Genomic DNA, 15,862 nt, shown 5'->3' with positions numbered 1-15,862 from the left:
AATTTTGGCTCATCAGCGTATGTTACGAAGTATCGGTTCCTGATAAGCTAGAGCAAAACTATAACCTGTCAGTAGAATATTACTCTGTTTTGTTGGTATCAGTAAATATTTATTTAAAGCCATTAAGAGAATGTAAGCTGTACTCGGCAGCCAACTAAAATCTCCTGCTTTTCAAGTGACTAGACTGTGGGCCATATCATACTCAGTCTACCGATGAGGGTGACATATATTTAACCTGAATGGATAGCTCTGGTATCGGGCGCTGCAGAGGATGAATGCCCGTCTTAGGAGATGGATCTCGATACCCGACAGAGGGCACAGCGGCCGCTCTACGCTTGCACGGCAAACCCGCCGCCGTTTCGCGACGCAAGTTAGCCGGCTAATACCGTTCCTATTCTAGTTTCATTGTTGTTATTTCATCCCCCTAGCCTCATATGACTTATCTTAGAAGAAAGATTAAGGAAATGCAAACCTACGTTTCTAGCTTTTGTAGACTTAGAGAAAGCTTTTGACAATGTTGACTGGAATACTCTCTTTCAAATTCTGAAGGTGGAAGGGATAAAATACAGGGAGCGAAAGGCTATTTACAATTCCTACAGAAACCACATGGCAGTTATAAGAGTTGAGGCACATGAAAGGGAAGCAGTGATTGGGAAGGGAGTGAAACAGGGTTGTAGCCTCTCCCCACTGCTATTCAATCTGTATATTGAGCAAGCAGTAAAGGAAACAAAAGAAAAGTTCGAAGTAGGTATTGAAATCCATTGAGAAGAAATAAAATCTTTGAGGCTCGCCGGTGACATTGTAATTCTGTCAGAGACAGCAAAGGACTTGGAAGAGCAGTTGAACGGAATGGACAGTGTCTTTAAAGGAGGGTATAAGATGAACACCAACAAAAGCAAAACGAGGATAATGGAATGTAGTCGAATTAAGTCGGGTGATGCTGAAGGAATTAGATTAGGAAATGAGACACTTAAAGTAGTGAAGGAGTTTTGCTATTTGGGGAGAAAAATAACTGATGATGGTCGAAGTAGAGAGGATATAAAATGTCGACTGGCAATGGCAAGGAAAGCGTTTCTGCAGAAGAGAAATATGTTAACATCGAGTATTGATTTAAGTGTCAGGAAGTCGTTTCTGAAAGTATTTGTATGGAGTGTTGCCATGTATGGAAGTGAAACATGGAGAATAGAAGCTTTCGAAATGTGGTGCTACAGGAATGCTGAAGATTAGATGGGTAGATCACATAACTAGTGGTGAAGTATTGGCTATGAGCACTATGGGACTTAACTTCTGAGGTCATCCGTCCCCTAGAACTTAGCTCCTGGAAGCTTAGAACTACTTAAACCTAATAACCCAAGGACATCACACACATCCATGCCCGAGGCAGGATTCGAACCTGCGACCGTAGCGGTCGCGCAGTTCCAGACTGAAGCGCCTAGAGCCGCTCGGCCACCCCGGCCGGCATGATGAGGTATTGAACAGAATTGGGGAGAAGAGGAGTTTGTGGCACAACTTGACTAGAAGAAGGGATCGGTTGGTAGGACATGTTCTGAGGCATCAACGGATCACCAACTTATTACTGGAGGGCAGCGTGGAGGGTAAAAATCGTAGAGGGAGACGAAGAGATGAATACACTAAGCAGATTCAGAAGGATGTTGGCTGCAGTAGGTACTGGGAGATGAAGAAGCTTGCACAGGATAGAGTAGCATGGAGAGCTGCATCAAACCAGTTTCAGGAATGAAGACCACAACAACGTGGGTTGCAGTAGTTATTCAAAGATGAAGAGGATTGCACAGGATAGACTAGCATGGAGAGATGGAGAGCTGCATCAAACCAGTCTCTGGACTGAAGACTACAACAACAACACCCCCATGTGGGCTGGGGGTTGTCTGTCAACAGTGCAATTCTTCGCTCTTCAGTCAAGCGTTTAAAAAAAAAAAAGAAGAGAGATTGACAATGAGAAATAAAAATAAAATTTGAAACTTAATTTTTTAATTAATTAATATTTAAATTAAAAATCCAAGACTGACAGTTAAAAATGAAAATATATACGTTTTAAAAACATATCACAGGAAGGTGAAATTCTTGTGATACAGACATTCATGCACTGCAGTTTCACTTAGAAGGGGACCTGCATGAGGGTGAGAGGTGTTGCTGAAGGAGAGAATATGTTCCCTGGGGTTAAGGTGAATGGGTAGAAGGATAGATGTCTGTTACATAGGAAAAACTATGGAGATGGAAGGAAGGAAATGAGGTGGAGAGAGGGAAACACGGTCTGTGGGAAAGATAGAGGGTGAGGAGAAGTGTGTGGTTGCAAGAGGAATGGGATGCAGACGGATGGCGAGGGAAAGGTGTGTGGATCCCTCATGTGGAGTGGTGAGATGGCGTAGGGCTAAACTTGGTAGGAGGGGTAAATATCAGGGCGGATCTCATTGTCTGGGAGAGGGAGATCGTTGATTCAAAAAATTCAAATGGTTCGAAGCACTATTGGACTTAACATCTGAGGTCATCAGTCCCCTAGACGTAGAACTACTTAAATCTAACTAACCTAAGGACATCACACACATCCATGGCCGAGGCAGGATTCGAACGTGCGACTGTAGCAGTCCCGTGGTTCAAGACTAAAGCGCCTAGAACCGCTCGACTACAGCGGCCGGCAAGGTCGTTGAATTACGTTTGGATAGGATATGCGGGTTGTGTATGTATGGGGACAGAGGGATGTTTTAGGAAGGCACAGCAGCAAACCAGTGCTCGTGATCAGAGGGGAGACAATGGGGTGATTGGAATATAGTTTGTCGACACTATAGGATACAATTCTATGTAGCTGTAATTTAGGCTGCTTCACAGCACACAGCCAGGACCTGTCTCCTTGCAACCACTGCCGTATCCACTACCTACCTCAGCTCTTACCTCTCATCTCCATACTTTTCTTGCCTACAGACTCCTATCTTCCGACCCACAGCTCACTCTAGTGTAGGTCCTTTAGATTTTAAGAGAAAGAGCAGTAGTTCAGAGTTTTTGTCAAAAGACTTTTACCTCTTTGCCACGTATTTTTAAAATGTATATATTTCCCCTGTTTCCAGTTGTCTCTGTATGATTTTTAATTTAAAATAGAAAACAGTCCCAAATTTTGTTTGTATTTATCATTGCAATTTATTTAATTTTCCTGGCTGAAGAATGGAGAATTGTGTCCTTCGCCCATATGGGCCGACGGGGACGAAATAACAACTAAAAAAACCACAGCCACACAGTGCAGTGTTCGCGCTTGATACCTACGTAATGATCTTCGCTTTGCATGCACTGTTGGATAACTACCTACTCGGCTATTGTCTCTGGTTGCGTCTTCGATTTGTCTCTCCGCTGCTGTTGATCTTGTTGCCGTCGTTGTGCCGACCGCTTTGCGTAGCGCCTTGTTGTCGTAAGCCTGTCTGTCCTTGTCCTGGTCTTTTGTCTTGTCTGTAGTCTGTCAGTTTCGTCTCGTTCTCCGTACTGTTCGGCTCTCCCACCTGACGGCTCTCTCTATTTCTGCATTTACCAACGTGCGCACCAATATCCGGCTATCAGCATTGGCGACGAGGAGACAGGCTATTATTCAGTAGCATGGACGTTCAATTGGCTCGCTTGCTGGAGCAGCAGCAGTTAATACAGCAGCAGACCATGTTAGATTTCTTAGAAAAATCGCTTCAGATTAAGGCGGACAAGCTCAGAGCACACGAGGCCCAGTTCCAACGGCCATCAGCACCGCCTGCTACTGACGCTTCCATTCATCCTCCATTGGTCCCACCATTCAGTGACGCTAAAGTCGACTGGTATACATACTTGCAACGTCTGTCTCGGCCTTTCAATTCGCAGATGACACATTGTTTGCTCCGAAAGTTGGCCCCTCTGCCAGACCGTGTCACACTCTCGATTCAGGAGATTTGCGTTCTGTTGACTAATTACTATTCCCAGTGATGCCAAGAGGTTCCCTCAAGACGAGTTCCATCATCACCATAAAGAACCGGAACAGTCATACCAATGTTGGGTCACTAACTTGCAAGGTCTCAGCTGAAAATGCAATTTCACCTGCGTCAGTCACAGCTGGAAGGATTTTTATGCAGACTCCTTGATTTGTGTATGGTGGTCCAGGCTGTACCAGATCCGAAGGTCCGTACTGCAACGCTGAAACTAAATAAATCCTCGTTGGATCTCACGCTTTTTCGAACTCACACAGGCAGCTAAGAGGCCACAAGTCGTGGCAGTCCAGACACCTCCGCACACTCGACTCTCGCGCCACAGGCGCAGGACAGCTCCCACGCAGCACCGTCGTAATTCCTCCTTCTGTGACGTCTCTGTGGCATTTGAGCCTCTGGTCACGTCGCAAATCGCGTCAGCTGGTCCCTTCGCGCCCACAGTGCTTTTCCACTCAGTGCCAGACGGTCTGTTCAGATCACGGGGGGTTCTGCCCGCTTTGTGGCAAAGAAGAGCACCTTCAACTGTGTGTTGCATTCATACGAGCCGCTCTCATCTGTCCTACGAGAACATCAGGACACTGTACATGCCCTGCAGTCTGTAGTTCCACTGGACGGCCTTTTCATAAGGAAGTTGCGTTTATGACGAGGACGTGCGTTTTCAGGCTGACACCAGGTCCACAGCTTCTCTGATCGATCTGGCAACATATGAGCGACTGGGTTCGACTGAGTTGTCTCCTCCTTCACGGCCTTTGGTGGCGTACGCTGATAGCTCTCTCCTCGCTCGTGGGCAGTTCTTGCTCACAGAAGCCTACAACTATGTTACACGGCTCATTACGCTATTCGTTGTCGACATCCCCCTCCCCCCATTGGTTTCTTCAAATTTTGGCATCATCACCTATACACTGTTTGGAATATCTGCCAGTGATGGAGTCCAAGTTGCATTCACTGCAGTGCATTTCCAGGAAGTGGACGATGTTTCCATAATTATTTAAGCCGAATTTCGGGTGTGCCATGGGTTTTTAGGCACACATTACCCTTAAGTCGGACGTCATGCCTTGTTTTTACCGTAGCAGGCCAATTCAAGTGGCCTTCCATACAGCAGTGAAGCAAAAATGATTCAAATGGCTCTGAGCACTATGGGACGTAACATCTGAGGTCATCAGTCCCCTAGATTTAGAACTACTTAAACCTAACTAACGTAACATCACACACATCCATGCCCAAGTCAGGATTCGAACCTGCGACCATAGCACCAGTGCAGTGAAGCAGGAGCTGGATTTTCTCCAGGCTGCTGGAGTTATAGAACCTGTAAATCCTACCACATGGGCCACCCCTCGTCGTACTCAAGAAGCCCAATTGTTCTCTTCGGTTATTCGGAAAATTCAAGACTACCATCAACACTCAGTCACTGGTTGAAACTTATCTTATATCGTGGGCAGAAGACCTCCTTAACAAACTTGCTAGTGGGTAATAATACAGAAAGATCGACCTTGCTAATGTTTACTTCCAGCTGCTTTTAGATGAGGAATGTCACAATGTTGTTGTCTTCAACATGCCTTTTAGATTACATATGTAGAACCGATTCCCAATTGGCCTCATCTCTAGCAGTTTTCCAATACTATCTGAAACAACTGATGCAGCGCATTCTAGTTTATGTGAACCATCTGGATGATCCCATTGTTACGGACCCCCCTCCCCCCCACATCCGGAACATTGGCAACATCTTCTAATCCTCTTTACTATCCTGCAGCACTCAGGTCTGCATAGGTGTTGGGAGAACTGTCGATCTTTTCAACCAGAAGTAGAGTAATTGGGGCATTGGCTCACCAAAGACAGAATCAGACCTATTGACTGCAGTGTCATCAGTCTCTTTCCCATCCAGAGAAGCTAACCAAAATATTGTGTTTTTTGACAAAGTCAACTCTTTCTCCAATTTCCCTCACCACGCAGTCCACGTTTTGCAACCCCTCAATCATTAGCGTAAGACAGTAGTGTCCTATGTCTGGACCCATTCCCGTGACTGGGCTTTTAATCAATTAAAAACCAATGTTGAAATCCGATCTTTGTCTCATGCTTTTTCCTCTCAGATGTCTATTGGTTGTCATGGCTGACTCGTCTGCCTATCGCATCGAGGCTGTTCTGGCTCATGGAAATGAGGATCGCTCTGGACAGCCAATTGTGTATGCGTCCAGGACATGACTCCTGCTCAACGCAACTACTTACACATCGAAAAGGAGGCACTGGCAATAGTGTTCGTCATTTAAAAAATGCAAGCCTACCTTCTTGAGGCAGAGTTCCTTCTTATTACATATCACAAGTCCTCGGATTCTTTATTCAAGCATTTGTTCAAATCTTCCATAATGAACGGCTCAGAACTTACAGCACTAGGCACTTATACTGATTGCTTACAATTATACCATTCACTTTAAGCCCATGGGGCAACATTATAATGCCAGTATCTTAACATGTCTACCCGATGGACCCACTCCTGATTTCGACAGACAGGAGGTCCTCTGCCTCCACATTGATACTGCACAGCATTATACACTGGATGGTTTCACCATTAAGGCCGTATGTTTTGCTGCACCGCATGCTGTGACCCTGCTCTGTGGCATGTCTTCCGATACATGACCCTTAGATGGCATCAACTGGTTTCTGAGTTCAAAACCTGGAAGCTACTTTCTGGTAGGCTCTTGGTCGTCGATGACGTTCTTCCCTGACTGACATGGATCAGGTAGTGATACCCACAAAGTTCCAGAAGTAAATCCTGAGCTTGCTCCACTGGGGACATTGGTGGCATGTGCTGCATGAAGTCTATGGCACTTTGACATGTGTATCGCCCAGGTATCAATAGTGACGTTAAACAAATGGTCCATGGTTGCACAATGTGTGCCAAACACCAAGTAGCAACCCTAAGGTCTTTTTCACTCTTTAAGCAACAAATGAAGGAAGCTGCCGATTCCTCTGCCACTGTCTCTGCCCCCACTCTGTTTCTGAGCATCTATCACACCTTGACAATTGATGGTCATAGCCACACTGAGCTGCTCCATAGATGGCAACCACAGACTGTGTTTCATCTTCTGATGCCTCCCCTTCCCGCTTTATACTATTGGCCATCCTGGCGTAACACATCTGGTGTGTCTGTGTAGGTCTGCTCCTATGGGAGCCGTATGGTTTGGATGCCGGCAACAGTACTAGCGGTCCACACATGTTCGGTTATGTCTGTCGAAAATGGAATGGGCTTGAATGCCGCTACCACAACCTGCTCTGGCATCGACTGAGGACTGCCAATCACTGCCAATGTGCACTTCAGCACTGCCTTCAGCTTCCGTGGGAATGGGAGAAACGCACTCACACCTCTAGCAATGTCACGATAGACAGCACTGATCAAAATCTGTTTTGCCATCTGACGGTCGGCGGGTCCAGGTCGTCATCCATACCTTCTTTCTGCCTCCCACAGTTCTTTCTGGGGCACTTTTGCCTGCATGTGGCTGCTTAAGGATGGAGGGAACTAGTATAGGGCGCCGCAGAGGTTGAATGTCCGCCACAGGAGAAGGACCTCAACAGCCACAAAAGGGCACTGTGGCGGCACTGTCCTTGCACACCCAGCTCGCCATTGTCTCGCTATGTGAGTGCGCTGGCCAATACAGTTCAATGTGGCTGGTATTTAGGCAGCTGCACGGCTCAAAGCAGACAGTTCAGTGTTCGTGATTCATACCTGTGGATCGATCCTCGCTGTACTTGAACTGTTGGATAACTGCCTTGCGTGTTACCTGGTCATTCTCTTTGGTTGTCTTGTATTTGTCCCTCCACTGCTCCTGATCTTATTATTATCGATGTGGTGACCGCTTTGCATAGTTCCTCATTGCCAATAAGCTGTTTGTCCTTGGTGTGGCCTGTTGTATTGTCTGCAGTCTGTCACGTTTCATTCTACACACCAGTTGGTTGAGTTACTCTTCTGCAGGGGGCTCACCAACCTGATAGCTCCCTCTGTTTCTGCGTTTCCTGACATGCGTACCGATATGCAGCTAAAGCAGATGCAGCAATAGCTGTTTCCAGAATGAGATTTTCACTCTGCAGCGGAGTTTGCGCTGATATGAAACTTCCTGGCAGATTAAAACTGTGTGCCCGACCGAGACTCGAACTCGGGACCTTTGCCTTTCGCGGGCAAGCGCTCTACCAACTGAGCTACCGAAGCACGACTCACGACCGGTACTCACAGCTTTACTTCTGCCAGTACCTCGTCTCCTACCTTCCAAACTTTACAGAAGCTCTCCTGCGAACCTTGCAGAACTAGCACTCCTGTAGAGCGCTTGCCCGCGAAAGGCAAAGGTCCCGAGTTCGAGTCTCGGTCGGGCACACAGTTTTAATCTGCCAGGAAGTTTCAGCAATAGCTGTGACCTCGATGATCCGCTTGCGCAGTGGAAGTGTAACAGTAGTCTCTTTCACAACCGATCTAATTTAGCGAGAAGAATATAGGGTGATTCAAAAAGAATACCACAACTTTAAAAATGTGTATTTAATGAAAGAAACATAATATAACGTTCTGTTATACATCATTACAAAGAGTATTTAAAAAGTCTTTTTTTCACTCAAAAACAAGTTCAGAGATGTTCAATATGGCCCCCTCCAGACACTCGAGCAATATCAACCCGATACTCCAACTCGTTCCACACTCTCTGTTGCATATCAGGCGTAACAGTTTGGATAGCTGCTGTTATTTCTCGTTTCAAATCATCAATGGTGGCTGGGAGAGGTGGCCGAAACACCATATCCTTAACATACCCCCTTAAGAAAAAATCGCAGGGGGTAAGATCAGGGCTTCTTGGAGGCCAGTGATGAACTGCTCTGTCACGGGCTGCCTGGCGGCCGATCCATCGCCTCGGGTAGTTGACGTTCAGGTAGTTACGGACAGATAAGTGCCAATGTGCTGGCGCTCCATCCTGCTGAAATATGAATTGTTGTGCTTCTTGTTCGAGCTGAGGGAACAGCCAATTCTCTAACATCTCCAGATACTGTAGTCCAGTTACAGTAGCACCTTCGAAGAAAAAGGGACCAAAAACTTTATTGGCTGAAATGGCGAACAAATGTACAACTAAATGAAACTTTATAGCTCCCTTAATTCGCCGACAGATAGTGCTTAGCTCTGCCTTTTGTCGTTGCAGAGTTTTAAATTCCTAAAGTTGTGGTATTCTTTTTGAATCACCCTGTATTTTATGTTACAACCCGAAATGTGACTAGTGAAAGAAATTACGGTGCGGCAAGGAGTCTTATCTCGCTTGGATGAAGGAGACTTGATCCAGAATGTGTCTATTCACTGTAATTATGCTAAGAGAGATTTAGAATCAATTTTGCTCCTGGTAACTTTCTAGTTGTTTAGTTGGTCAAGTTCACATACGTACATTTGAAGAAATAAACCAGGTGGTTTTATAGAAAATAGCAACACGATTTTTCATTACAAGACTGACAAAAGTTTGTAGTTACATAGTTTTCTTGTGAAGCGCCACTTTTTCCAAACTTTCGTTACTGTATAGAACAAGCTACTTTTTCTTATGGATCACAAAAATGTCGCAGTAAGGCAGTACAACCCTGGATACACGTGTACAGCATAACTAAGTTGATGTGGATGTAGTTCCATAAGCTTGTGGGATTATATCAGAAGCGACGAGAGCCTGCAGACACACGGGGCTGATACTAAAAGGGCCGCAACGGCGGCATGCCGAGTGCATCGAACAGGGTGGCCTCTGCCCTCCCGATAGTGCCTCATTCGATCACGGCCTATCCCCTTTGAGCATGTGTACTCGGGCAAGTCATGAGCGAACGCGGTGGGTTCTAACAAGTGTAATTGAGCTAAACGCCCGATTTACAGACCCCTAGTGATTGAATTGTAGTCATGGAAGCCAGCAGCTGCAGCTCCCCAACACAATGCAGTTTGGAGAGTTAGAGAGGCCTTCCCTCACTTTGCTTGCTTTGAATTTAGTGTTGCAACTATTTGACAGTGTAATGGAGCAAGCATGCAGAAACGTTCCTCCCATTATTTACTGTGACCTTATAATGTAAGACTCCTCTATGGCAGTCACTGTTTTTTAACATAGGGATAAGGTTCTTTCAGTGAAAAAGTAGCAAGAGTGTATTTATTGCTCTGTGCTAATTGTTAAGCGTTAAACTATTGGGATATCAGTGCGTTTGTTTCGAAAAAAAAAACACTGTGGGGATAGTTGTAAAACAATTACAGTCCTGTAATTATGTGTGTATTCTTGAAAAGTAGCTGTTTGTAGAATACTAGGAGACATTCGACAAAATTGTAATGAATTCCCGAAAACTGCAAATATTACTTAAATTTGTTGCTGGTTAAATATTTAAGTATTGGGATATCACTGCATTTCTTTAAATAATGCACTGTATTGGTAATTGTTAAACATTTAGTCTCCCATATACATGCAAATCTTTGGAGTAGTATGAGAAAATCGACAAAATTGCAATGAATTCCCTCAAAACTGTAAATAGCATCATAAGTTGGCAAGTTTTGGGGCTACTCTGTTGCAAACTGTGGAAACAAAATTGCAAACATCACCTAAATTTGCTGCTGCAGCTAGAGACATTTCATTGTATAGTTCGCCTGATGTACATAGCATGAATGCTAAGCCCAGCTTATGACTACCATACCCTAAGATCCAATCAACAGGAGCACACTACCGGAGTGGGGGGGGGGGGAGCGTCCATTTTGGATCACAAATTATGCTAAGTAAGAGGATAGTTACAGGTCATAAACTAGGTTAGGTTAAAAGGATTTGGTGGCCAATTTGTTTATTTAAGGTCCACACGCAAACATAGCGCTAAAAGCATTGGTGGCTAATTTGTTTATGTAAGTACCTTGGGGAAGTGTATGGTTTGTTTACCTAAAAGTCATTATGCGGGTGGGGCCAAGTGGCCTGCTTATTTACATAAGGAGAGCACTAAGCCAAAACTGGTACATCTGCACTACACACACGTGTGTGTGTGTGTGTGTGTGTGTGTGTGTTGGTAACAGAGGAAAACTCACTGTGCACAGTTCGAATTTCGTATCAGGTCCAATATCACGGTCCCCAAAGTAGAAGCGGCGTATCTGCTCAGCCAACGCGTCCTTGTCTGAGTCAGGGCAGCGTAGGTTCGTTGGGATGAGCAGATGGTGATTCTCAGCATAGCTGGACAGGTTGATGGACCATTTGGGTTGCTCTGTGGAATGGAGAGAACGTTGAATCAGATCAATACTGCTGTTGTGATATCTACAGTTACATCCAGATATATGTCCTGCAATGCAATGAAGAACATGAGAAAGGAAACTTCGCCATTAGTGCCAAGAACCTATTTTCTTCCTTTTCCATTCGCTTGTGGGAGAATGACTGCTTAAATTCATGTGTGTACGATATAATTATCCCAAACTTGCCTTCGCAGAACCTATAAGTCATACGACGTCAGGGGATAGCGTCCATTATACTAAAGGCCAAAACTGTAGGGGAGAACAGAGTTGGGAATATATGCATTACATAATCAAAGACGTTGGGTGCAAGTGTGACTGAGATCAAGAGGTTGACACAAGAGAGGAAGTTGTGGTGGGCTGCATCCAACCTGTCAGAAGACTGACCATCAAGAAAAGCACATACGTGTCTCCACACTTTACAGTTGTAATAACTAATTAACTAATTTGTTAAATCACTGTATTTGTCCATTTGGACAAGCAATTTTATTACAAAATTATTAACTTTCTTAGGTGAGCAGTTGGAACCAGTATCAGTTTGTTGTGTTCTGCATTTACAATTTAATTGTTTATTTTGTGTACTTCAGAAATTTGACAAGAGTAATTTACAGGTATAATAATAAATTATTTGTTAAACACTATATTAGACCATTTGGATTAGCGATTTTAATAGGAAATTATTCAATATTTTTGGGTGAGCAGCTGGAGCCAGTAAGTGCTCGTTGTGGTCTGCACTTACAATTGGACTTTTTAAATTGTGTATTTCAGTAATTTGACTCTAGTAGTTAATTTGTCCGTCAGGTTATATGTCTCCCACTATGATTTCTTTTACTTCACAACGAATGAGTTATTTCTAAGGCATTAGGCACCGTGTTGTCAAGTGGTTTACTGTGATTTACAGACAATAGTAAGGGATTCATTGCATATCCAGTGTCAGGTTTCGTTGTATCACATTAATAGCCATTAAACAGAGTTAAAAAATCGATTTTCGGTTTTCATCATATTTCGATAGATTAAGGTTTTATTTAAGTACTATGAAAAGGATTTTGGTAAAAAAATTTTCGATCATTTAAAGAGCATTTTCCTACCACATGTGTTTATGTGCCACGCTCACTTTTCTGTAACCCATTTTTCTGCATATATTTTAGATCATTATATCCCCAACATCGCACATTAGGAATTTTTTTACTCCCGAGTGCGTTGGCTATCCTTGGAATGCAACGGTCGGTATTCTTTTGTTTCTGCTGTTTGTAAACAACACGCTTTCAAACACGTGGTTAGTTTTGTTCAAGTGTGATCGCGAGTGGTTTCTATAGAAAATTTGCAGGTAATAAAGCAAATCTGGAGGCAATGAAGAGAGACGTTTGGGCCATATTCTTCCATAAGTCCTCTACTGATGATAAGCCATGTCATGGATTGTGTCCATCAGGAGAAAATTCGTGGTGCAGCATTCTCTTCCTGCTGCTGTTATTACAGCAATTAAACCTATTTTCTGATACTTGGCTCATCCTGACTTTCTAAGGAAATGTCTGCATGGGCAGACACAGAACCCAAATGAGTGTTTCAAGAGCAGAATTTGGAACCGCCTTCCTAACACTGTATTTGTAGTCATGCATACAATGAAACTAGTTCATGATGCTGTTATTATATTTGTGGTAATATTGGAAAGTGTTGGGTAGGCCTACTGAAAAAGATGGGAATTAATCCTGGTGAAGATATGATCACTGGGCTGCAACATTGCGATAAAATGAGGATAGCCGATGCAGACAGGTCTGCATCTAATTTGGCCAAGAAAGCTATGCAGACATCCAGGAAGGTGAAAAAGAAGCTGGAAGACCTGCTAGAGGCCAAAGAAGGGCCATCATATACAGCAGGACAGTTTTAATTAGCTGTAAGTAACAAATTTCAAAAGTTTTTTCTTTAAAGTCAATTTACCACAAACTTAAATTTTCAGTACATATGCCCCATTATATCAGAAGCTATCATAGATAAATGAATGAAATTTTCAGAGACTCTACATAACATAAAAATCACCTCCAGTACTTTATTCATTAATATTCCCCAATTAGGAAGTTAACAGAAAATATTTTCTGCAGAAAAAAAGTTAATATTTTTTGTTAATAAATTTAAAAAAAGCATTTCTTGAAAACTATAAAATGGATAAAGTAGATTTTAGTACAGTTGACTCTATTAACATCATTTAACATGTAAAAATATTAAGGTCCTGCATCAAATAGTTTTTTTCAGAAATGGGTCAAATACTTGCCAAAATTAACATGGGTTAGATGGGCAGGGTGTGGTCCCCTTAAATCTTTCCTGCATTATCTAATAACTACAGGCGGTCCTCTCAACCGCTGTCGAATTTATACTGCTCTCATTAAGAGAACTGATTTGCAACAGAAGGAAAGCTTCATTTCTGAGTGAAGAAATTTGTGTCGTCCACCTCATTCACGAGAGGTTGCGGAGAATAGCCACCATTCCATGTGCAGTAGAAAGCTCACAAGAGTGCCCACAACTGATTAATTGGGAAATCACAAACCAATCGTTGCCCTCCAAGCTGCGGCAGCTGATCGTCCGTTTTACTGTGCAACTGGATGCCACTGTCTGAACAGAATAGACCTGCTAGCCTTGTGTGTAATTATCAGCCGTTTATGGTCCCCATTTTCTTTTGTATTTTTTATGCGCAACACCAGTGATAAAGAGGAAAGTACCAGTGAAACGTGCATGCAGACATTATATCTCAACTTAAAGACAGAAAGAAATGTAAAAAACATTTGCATTGGTGCTGTTTTAAATGACTAAAACTAAATGTGTACTATCAAAAAAATGCATTTCATTAGTTGTGTATATATTACCAGTATTAATACATGATAGGGCTTCAGAATACACCACAAGGCACGTCCTATACACTGCCGCATTCATGTCACATGTATGCTCCTTAGCAGCCCACAGTACTGACCTGCAGCGAAGACTGAGCCTTCGTGAGTGCCAACTCCCGTGATGAGGGGCACAGGGTGGAAGTCTCCAGAGCGCAGCAGCTGCGCTGGGTCTCTGGGGAAGAAGGCCCCACCGTCTGCGTCAGCTGGCTCGACCACTGTGCCAACAAATGGGAACAGCACGCCCCGGGCCTTATCCTGCAACAACAGACAGCTGTCAGGAGGTGTAGCCAAGCCCTATGTAAGCAGGGACATGACCTTGGCTGCTCGATGTTCTGCCTTAACTTTGTTTTTTTAAACTCTTTCACACTAGCCAACAGGGAAAATTTAAAGTCCTCAAAAAAACGTTTTGCGCTGCACTCACGACTTGGTTCATACGGTTCAAATGGTTCTGAGCACTATGGGACTCAACATCTTAGGTCATCAGTCCCCTAGAACTTAGAACTACTTAAACCTAACTAACCTAAGGACATCACACACATCCATGCCAGAGGCAGGATTCGAACCTGCGACCATAGCAGTCTCGCGGTTCCGGACTGCAGCGCCTAGAACCACACGACCACCACACTTACGACTTGCACAGTTTTACAGTTTCTGGTTTCGGCTTCAGAGCCATCTCACTCAATACTTTTTTGACAACATAAATTTGAAAGTAAAGGCAAAACCGCCGTGTCTTCCATTGTGAAATGGCCTGAGTACATTGATCAGTCTGTGAACCTGCCCTGATGAGTCGTTTCGAGACTAGACTGGGTGCAAACTGTCACTCTTAGACAGTAAGGGATGCCAGCTTGGAAGGACCCACTTACAACCTGGCCACTTATTTAACAGTGCTTCTTAACCCATACATTGGCAAGCATGAACAACATATCTCCAATTAGGTGCATTTTATTCTGGAGCTGGCTATACTTCTAAGTTTCGACTTGGTATTTGTATGCACACGAGTCAGTCTGGAAGAGATTTGAAGTTTGATTATTGAAAAACTGGATGGGTAGATTGTAAAGCGGTGTTGTCATCCACGTGTTTTTCATTTAATGGCAACATTTTTTAACGTAACGATGAAGTGGCTCCTGGTACTCCTTTCCCACCTGCAGTTGCCAATTTATTCCTGGACGACTTCGAGGATAGGGTACTGAACGCTTCAGATTTGCAAAAAACGTGCTTCTGGAGATATGATCAGAATACATTTTTTGCCTGGTCTCTTGAATGTAAAGCTCTTGAGCGACTTTTGAACCGTTTCAACTGTCTTCATACCAGTATTAAATTTACCATAGAGGTCGAAAGCGAGAGGAGGCACACAAAATTTATGTGGTACTCTGGGACGTAAGTTTTCACTGATGAGTATATGCAGGAAACATGATGGGCCTCTGGAATATAGTGTTCACTGATAGGTATCTACAAGCTAATAGTTCTCATCCAGTGTACCAATAAAATAGCTTCCACAGGACTCTGGACTTTTGACAAGGACAGTTGAACCCAGGCGCTTGCACATTTGACATCGATGTTTAAGGAAAATAGATGCCCTGGCAAGTGGATTCGTCAGGCTATAGAATTTTGACAATACCTAGGAGCATAGATCTGTGGCCTTTATTCCTTATGCTGAGGCATTTCATTTAAGATTGGAAGGACATGAAGGAGCGTCAACATTAAGAGTGTGTTTCGGTCACCTTCCAAGTTTACGATACTACTCGAATTTGTCAAAGATAATTTTGGACTTAGGAGGGCTTGTATGTACAAAATTA

At 43.7% G+C, this 15,862-nt stretch overlaps 1 protein-coding gene and 1 non-coding gene across 2 annotated transcripts in view; both read right to left on the bottom strand.

The window, feature by feature from the left end:
- The window catches only part of LOC124717012 (esterase FE4-like), a 107,007-nt gene that overhangs the window by 22,012 nt on the left and 69,133 nt on the right, over positions 1-15,862 (bottom strand). The window contains exons 6-7 of the mRNA XM_047243654.1: positions 14,147-14,321; positions 10,993-11,165 (exon numbers count right to left, since the gene is read on the bottom strand). Of these exons, the coding sequence (XP_047099610.1) occupies positions 10,993-11,165; positions 14,147-14,321 (348 nt within the window). The remainder of the gene's footprint in view (positions 1-10,992; positions 11,166-14,146; positions 14,322-15,862) is intronic.
- On the bottom strand, positions 8,075-8,149 carry Trnas-cga. The gene has a single exon. It is a non-coding gene; the product is annotated as a tRNA-Ser (tRNA).

This window comes from Schistocerca piceifrons, chromosome 9 (genome assembly GCF_021461385.2).
Source record: "Schistocerca piceifrons isolate TAMUIC-IGC-003096 chromosome 9, iqSchPice1.1, whole genome shotgun sequence".
Classification (NCBI taxonomy): domain Eukaryota; kingdom Metazoa; phylum Arthropoda; class Insecta; order Orthoptera; family Acrididae; genus Schistocerca; species Schistocerca piceifrons.
The sequence above is the reverse complement of the archived record's forward strand: the minus strand, read 5'-3'. Positions and strand labels throughout refer to the sequence as shown.